Here is an 8,205-nt window from a genome sequence, read left to right as displayed (position 1 = left end):
GCAGCCCCCCTTAAATACCTCCGCACCCGCCTCCCCGAGCCGCACAGCTCGCCGGGCGAGGAGCCGACCAGAGCCAGCCTCCCACCAGCGCCGGGGACCTGCGCGCCCGCGTCCCGCCGCCGAGGAGCAGAGACAAGGCCGCCTCATGCCTGCGCACTTGCTGCAGGAGGAGGTAAGCGGGGCCCCGGGGTGCGGGTGCCTTGTCTCCCCCTCGCCCCTTCCTCCTTCATCTCCTCGGCTCCGGCAGCGCTGCGCTGCTGCTGTCTGGGGGAAAAGGTCTGGGCATCCACGCGTGTCTGTGCGTGCACACACACACGTATCCACACGTGTGTGCCTGTGTCCCCTCCGCCCCGCTTCGCAGCCGTCAGGCCAAGGGGTTCACTGGTAACTTAAGACATCACCCAAGCTTGATGCGGGGCCCATGGATGAAGCGGAGACATCCGCGCCTCTGAGGTGATCTTCCTGGATCCTGTGCCCTCACGTAGACCGAGCATAAAATACTGGCTTATTTTGAAAACACCCATCGAAGCATGCTGGGTGCTTGAAGGGCTATTCAAGAAGATCTTTTGTGTGGGTTTTTTGATAATACTTAGACTGGGATTTTTTTTAGTTTTCTTAATTCATTTTCTTTTTATTTTTAAAACTAAATATATCAACAGGAAGCGTCTCTAGGACAGACGCAAGGTGAAAGCCGGCTGCCCAGATGAAATGAATGACTGTGTCTGCATTGCTTGAGCCAAGCAAACATACAATAGGGAGACTGCCCTTTTTCGGCATAAGAAGGTCTGAATAACAACCTGACACCAGTAAGATGTGTGGAGCTGTTGGATTTTTAAAGATTTCCCTTTTTATTTTTGACCCTTCTGGCAGCCACGCTTTGCCCAAAGGGAGAGTGGCTTGATTCTGGTGTTTGTGCTCTCACCTTCTCATTCTTTCCCCCTCTGCCAATGCCTAGAAGTGAATGTAAATCATTGCCCTGCTCTTTTTCTGTCACCAGCACACAGGGTCTCCCTTGGTCCTTTTGTGCAGGTGTCATGACCTTCCGGGGATGCTGTGATGTAAAGAACTTTCCTTTTCTCCCCTCCCAAAATGGATGTCAAGGGCAGCGTGCTCACACCATGTTTCATGGTTTTGGCATGTATTTTGGGTCATATCCTGGAAGCTGGAAAGAATCCTGTCCCTGGGTCATGCTGGGCATATTCAAATATCCTGGACCCGAGATTCAGTGCCCTGGGGCCCGTACACTGTACCCAGTGCAGGAGCCTTTGAGCTGCAGTTGGTTGTATAAGATGGCTGGGTGCCAGGATCACCTATGGCATGTTCAGTGCTGGGAAGGTGGGGGTGTAGGTGGGGAAACACATCTGTTCTGCAGATGAGAGCTGCAAAGTCATTCAGAAATGAGGGAAAGCTAACGAAAATGATTTAGCTGGCCTCCTGCCTCCCTCAGCCCTAGACCCCAGATCAATCTCCATCTCATTTTCCTTGGTAGGAGCCACTATGGTCATAAGGGGATAAAAATTCTCTTTCTTTCCTCATTTCCCCCGTTTCTACCTAAATAGCTGCCCTCTCTCCCTCCCTCTTTCCCCCATGCTCCTCCCACCAAGTCTGTAACGGTGGAGCTGTTTCACAACTGCTTTATAGCCCTTTTGTTTCAAGGTAAGTTTACATGTGAGAAATGACCAGTCTGATTATATCAGTGTAATTCCAGCAGCATAGATATGCTGGTAAAATTCCTCATGTGGCTACTACAACTCTGCAAAAAGAGATTTTTTCCTCTCTGCTGTTTTCTTTGCTCTCTCCCTCCTCCTCCTCTGCCCCTGTGTAACTTTGACAGTGACATAAACTATCATGGAGGAGAAAAATGCAACTGCAACCCCACATTCTTACTCTGGAAGTAGCATGTCCATATGGGGTGTGTTACCTGTCTAATTATACCACCAATCACTGTTGGGAATTTTTCGTGCATAGACAAGTCTTGGGTCTTTTTGGTAGATCGTCTTGCAGCCAAGAAAGAAAATAGTACCTTTCTGCCAAAATGCCAGATGAGAATATCTAACACTTGGGAAAGGGCAGGACTTCTCCTTGCCTAATCTCTGGATTAGAAGCCATTTCTCATGGCTTTTTTGGTGTGGGGATTACCTCTAAATTCTCCAGCAGATGAGAGTATCATATCCTCAGAACATTAATTAGGAAAGCAGGCAGAGACAGCTGATAGCCGGGATGCAGAAGAGCCAGTCCCAAGCTCAGCAGCTTGCCTTCCTGCAATGAAGGCAGCAGGATACTTTGTGTCCAGTTTTTTTCCTTTCTAACCTTTGATTCCCCAAGGAAAAACTTAAAGCGTTCCTTCTGTAGAGATCATTTTACTTCCCAAATGTGGGGAATCTGGCAGCCTTGCCAGCTCCTCCCCATCGGAAGGTATGTCTGTAACCCTCTAGTTTCTACCCTTGGGAAAGGGAGGAGTTGGGGTGGCCACGTAAGCTGCCTGGCCTGATTTTAATGCCTCCCTCAGGAAACTAGGCCATAGCAGGATGGTGGTCTTTTATGAATCCTGAACACCTGAGTGGGAATCTGCTGTTAATTCAGGAGAGATTTCTGTTGGGCAAGGAGTTTTCCCAGCTTGACCATGCTCCCTCCCGCAGTCTCAGCTCTGCTGTTCCTGCTGGCTGACCCTTAGTGCCCCTTCACCCATGGATGTGTCCCTCGGGCAGGTTCCCAGGAGGCAGGGGATGGGGGTGATGTGTGTGGGACACACTGCTTGCATCCCACGTGCTTGGCACCCCTGGGGTTGAGCCATGTTGGGCACTTGGGCTCGGGGCTGACAAAGGGCTGCGAGTACTAGCAAGCACACGGCTGTCATGACAGAGATGGAAATTGGTGATTCAGGGTTCAGTGACCTGTCTCATTAGGGTCAGTCCTGCCTGCTCCTTTCGTCATGCATGCCTGATGGGGCAGGCTGTCACTCAGCCAGCACAAACAAGCATGTTTAGAGGGAATGTTGTGTCACAGTTATAGAAGGGAGCCAGGAGCTAAGCTGAGCCAACTTTGCTGCTTAGAACTTCCTCTCTGCTTATGCTGGTGGCCATAGCTCAGAGGATTGTCTTCCCTTGCCTCAGTTTGCCTGTGGGTGGGAAATGAGAGAGGGATAAGAGTCTTAGCAGCAGGCACAGGATAAGTAGCTGTAGTTCTAACTAGAAGTACCTCACCTGACTGCTTCCCATCCACTGATCTTCAAGCATGCTGGTCTTGCCACATCCCGTTCTGAAAGGTGAGGCAGAGGAGATAAGGAGGCACCCCAGAGGAATCCCTCTGTGGATCTTCCTGATGTTCCCTGCATGATCCCTGGCGGGGTGACACAAAGAAGTAGGATAGCAGGAGCAGCCCATTGATATATTATAAAACTGTGTTTCAGACCATATTTCTCTCCCACCTCTTTGTTCATTCACAAGATTTCCTTTATTGTTGTCTGCTTATGCACAAGCCGAGACCACAAACCCACCGAAAAACGCCCACTAATCAAACTGAAGGAAAATAAAAATCCTTGCAGTCTGCAAATGATCTCACCCAAGCCACTGGTGGAAAAGAGACTGGCTTTCAAGTATTTTTCTTTACTTTCAGCACCCTATGTACCATTCACCTCCTCTCCAGAAAGACCAGGTCCCTGTCCTCTCAGGCCATGACTCCATGTGGCCAGAGCAGGCTCGTCTTTGTGCCAAAGTCTCAGCTGAAAGAATGGAGCCTTCCAGGGAAACCATAGGCTGTGAATTTTTACAATGCTAGCCTAGATGCATGTATTTCTATTTCTTGAACTGATAACCACCAACTTCTTGTTTTGTTTTCCCTTTTTTTCTTTCTCGAAAATATCCATTGACACCTCTCCAAGGAGTTCTCCTCCACTTCCAGCACCACTGCTGATGGCACAGTCACCTCCCGGGTGACCAGGAATGGAAATGCCATGATGGAGAAGGACTTACTCAATCATGAGGACTTGGCAGGAGACCGGGGCATGATAGATGATATCTTTGATGAGACCTACCGGGAGAAAGAGGGCCCCAAGCCCCCGCTGCGATATGTCTGGAGGAATATCATCCTCATGAGCCTGCTGCACCTAGGGGCCCTATTTGCGTTGACACTGATACCTTCTGCAAAGATCCAGACACTGGCATGGGGTAAGCACACTCCTCTATCTGTTTCTTGGCATCTGCAACCCCCAAATCTGTTGGGTGTCATTTTTTTTTCCTTCAGGCCCACAGACTTGGGGATGAGAAAGAGAGAAGCAGGGGGCTTTTTCTAGAAGCAGCTCTTCAGCCAAATTCGTAGCAAGCTGTGGAAGGGCTTGCTAGTGTCTCTTGTGAGGTCACACGTGAGAGGGAAAGATTTGGCAGGGATTTGGCTTGTCTGCTTAAAGAACAAACTTGATTCACAGACATTAGGCTTGGAAATATCCTGAATGTGCAGCTGCTTCTGGGGTAAAGCACAAAAACTGTTTGATAGAGTACCATGACAGTGCCAGAAAGTTAGGAAGAAAGAGCACCTTAAGAGGTGGTTGGGGAGGCAAGGTACAGAGCACTCTTTGGCATGAGACTGCTGCCCAGACATGAGAACCACTCCTGTCCTTACCGGGGAAGTGAAAATCCCACAGAGCCTCAATGTGTGTATGAGGGAAAAGATACAAAATACAGTTGTGCAGAAGATAAAAGTCAAGAATTAAGTCTGAAGCTCAGGTCTTTTATCATTCTTAAAAAAGCACAGATTAGCCACCATCATCCCGGAACTAAGCCTGACAACTTCCAAAAAATAAATAAGTGTCTCTCCAGGCAGCAAATTCCAGTGGAAAGCACAACCCAGCAGAAGGTAGCTAGGCAAAGCTCCGCTTTCTCAGAGATCTTGCCCTGGGTAGGAACCAAACTTCTCCTCTGACTGCTGAAAAGACAGCTGGGCCCAGGGCCCACTCTGCAGGAGAGCCTCGCTTTCCGCGAGCCTTTGTATGGACCCCTGTAGGAGTCCAGAAGCCAAATGGCTCCCAGTAGGGAGGTCGAGAGATTGTATCCAGCCCCTGCCTCCCTGTGAAACAGAACATCCTGAAACAAAAAGCAACAGTCCAGATTGAGGCCTGCTGCGGTGGCTTTTGGGTTCAGTAGTACTCCTGCTTACTGGTCAGCCCGGCTATGGATGGGCCCTGGGGCGATCCACCTGGTCTATCACACTGTCAGAGTGTGTCTTCCTGATGGCTGTGTGCAACAAGCATCACAGCTGAACTGGGAAGGAGATGGCTTCCTGCATGGACAGGCTGACTCTTCCTCCTGAACCATATCAGCCTCTCACAGGCAGAAGTCTGGGGGATGAGCTTCACTGGAGGCCACAGTCAGAGTCTGGCTACAGCATCTGCAAAAGCAGAGGCACCGATGCGTTCCCTGTGCAGCCAGCGTGGCCTTTCAGGGGGACATTATGAAAGAAGACTTTGCTGGGCCTTTCCCTTGTGAAAACCTGACAGGCTGTACTTTCCCCTGGCCCATCAGGGCTGGGCAGAACATGCAGCTTCAGCATGACCTCGGAGGAGCATTTCAGGGCTCTTGGTCCTGTTATGTGTGTCCCATCCCTGGGCTGGAGCAAAGACTGCTGGCTTCTCTCACTCACTGAGCTGACAGCCTGGGTCCTCCAATTCCAGTCAGATATCCTCAGGGTGCTGGGGCAAGGAGGAGGAAAAAATGTGAGTCGAATTTACTGATTTCATTTCAAGCTGCTGATATGCTCCATGATTTCTAAATCCATCCAACCCTTCTCCCTTGAGTTCCCTTGGGATACTTAAGAGGGCTTGAGCATCTTTATCCAGAAGGTTAATGCTGTTTTGCATTCTGCTAAACCCCACCCTACCCCAAAATGGTCTCTGAGGCAATGTCTTTGCAACTGCACATCTCTTTGGGATGTCTGTGTGGCATCTCATGGCACTTCACAGGAATCTGCCTTGCTTTTTATCCGATATCAATCCTTCCTGCTCTCCTTGCTCAGTCAACTCTGGCGTGAAGTGCCAGTTGCTCTCCTGCCACTGTGAGGCACTGCAAGATTCCTTGGTGGATTCTGGAGTGACATGTTCTGGGAATGGGAGAAGGGACATGGTGTTTGGGGGAACTGCACTGTTCTGGACCGGCTGAATATCAATCCTGCCATACCAAAGCTGGAGTAGCTCCACCAAGCTCCCTGTCCTGCACTCCTGTTCTGGGAAAGGAGCACTGTTCTTGGCACCTTGCAGCCAAGTCAGAGTTCCCTTATAGTCCATTCTCCTCCAGCACTGACTGGAACTGGAATACTCTGATCCTCCACAGGTATACCTTCTCAGCAAGGCTTCTTGCTCCTTGCATTGCCCTTTTCTCAGCTCATACCTTTATTTAGCAAGGCATCTGTGGCTGTCATGGCAGTGACTTGCTGTTATTTTCCCGGCACCTTCTGGTAGCAAGGAGAGGACAGTTCCCATTTTACAGACAAGGATAGTGCAGCAGAGGCTTAGGTTGCTTCTGGCAGTACACCATGGGCACATGGCAGGCCAGCTCTAGCAGTGGTAGTTCTGGAGCTGCTGGAGGTTTTGCTTGTTTCTTTGCTTGTTTTTCAGATTATTTCTTCCTTAGGTTGTGTACATATAATACAAAATTAACATGGTCCCAGATGTTCTCCGTTTTGGTGCAACAGGCAGCTGTGGTGCCTGGTAGCTCATCTACCTTCTATAATTTATCTGTTGCCTATACCCACTTCATCTAGGCCACCGTCTCCTTGATGTTCCTGTCCCTTTGAAAGCAGTTATACTGGTGACTGTCCTCTTTTGTTTTCATTTCTCTATGTGCTGATTCCTCTTTGTCTCTCAAGCTCTCCAGCCCTGCCTTCATCATTGTTTGCTGTTCTGCACTGCTGTGTGCATTGTATCCCCTGATCTCTTTCTGGTACAGAGCTTCCCAGAATGAGCTCGGGTTGTTGATCAGGTGAGAGCTCACCATCACAAGAGCTCTCCGAGCCATTCCAGCACTGGCTTTCTAGTCAGCTCCCCTTTTATTTATTGTCTTCTCCACTGCACTTCTCAAAGTCTTGCTTAGTCTGTTCAAGGATCATGGGCAGATTTTACGTCATTTGCCAAATGGCGCAGAGCCTGAGTCTGAAAGGGCAGGATGCAAAGGTGACTCTAATTGCTCAGATCCTCCCTGGAAATGTGATTTGTGGGTAGTCTTTTTAGCCCTCGGATGCAGGAGACTGACAGTAACTGTGTTAACTCCTGTTGGCCTGGACAGCAGTGTCTGTAAATAGTGATGGTTCCTCTCGACATGGTTCTCTGTCAACGCCTCAGTTCCCTGCAGTGCCAGAGGCTCTAGAAGCATGGGTTGATACTATATTTTGTTGTTGCTGTATTATCTTTGGACCAAGGTGAATCTTGCTGGATAATTTAGGCAATTCCTGACAGTCTGAAAATCTCAGTCCATACTACCTCCAGAGATATGTCAGCAAACAGCAAACAGCAAAATGGGTTTTTTACTTTCCCATCAAGACTACAGCTGGCAACACCTTCCCACTTAGTGTTCCTCCAGGCTTAAGTAGCAGGTGGTGTGCTTCTCTGAGCATGGCAGGGAAGTTAGGTTTCAGTCACAGCAGATCCTATTGCTCCTCCTAAACACTGTCCCCTTTATGCAGCCTGTACATTTCATTGCTTCTGGTATCTTTCTCCTGAGAGTAGCAGGACTCACCTGGCTAACAGGGACTGGGCAGCAAGGAGGGAACAGTCTTGCGCTGAGCAAAATCCCAAGGACACCTGCTGGAGCAGGAGCACCTCTTCATGTAAACATCCTTGGTGTTCACTGCAGGTGACAATGCTTTTAGCACATTCCTGGTTTCTCATAATAACTTAGGGTCTGAATCTGGGTCCTAAAGAGGTAAAGCCAAATGAGTCATAGGCATGACTGAATCCAGAATGTTTTCTGTTTAATTTTTGGAGCATTGAGTGCTTATTACTGCCAGTGGTCATAATTCTTTGTATTCCAGTTGAATGGGTCACTGGGAATATCACCGGTGAGTTGCCAAACCTTTTGGATCTTGTATAGGTCAAAGCATGGTATGGAAGGTGACTTTGAATCCTCAGCTGATGGAGTCCCTAAGTCCTTCAGTTTGGGGCAGCATCACAGGGCAGATGTGAAAATCTGTGCTACTTTATTTCACCTTCTCTACACTCTT

General features: G+C 49.1%; 1 protein-coding gene across 1 annotated transcript in view; it reads left to right on the top strand.

Annotated features, from left to right (window-relative positions):
• Positions 1-6: 6 nt before the first annotated feature.
• Positions 7-8,205, top strand: part of SCD (stearoyl-CoA desaturase) — a 21,430-nt gene continuing 13,231 nt past the window's right edge. Inside the window, exons 1-2 of the mRNA XM_008643749.2 lie at positions 7-172; positions 3,881-4,166. Coding sequence (XP_008641971.1) covers positions 146-172; positions 3,881-4,166 — 313 coding nt within the window. The 5' untranslated portion in view covers positions 7-145. The remainder of the gene's footprint in view (positions 173-3,880; positions 4,167-8,205) is intronic.

The sequence above is a fragment of the Corvus brachyrhynchos genome, unplaced genomic scaffold (genome assembly GCF_000691975.1).
Source record: "Corvus brachyrhynchos isolate BGI_N302 unplaced genomic scaffold, ASM69197v1 scaffold61, whole genome shotgun sequence".
Lineage (NCBI taxonomy): Eukaryota > Metazoa > Chordata > Aves > Passeriformes > Corvidae > Corvus > Corvus brachyrhynchos.
The sequence above is the reverse complement of the archived record's forward strand: the minus strand, read 5'-3'. Positions and strand labels throughout refer to the sequence as shown.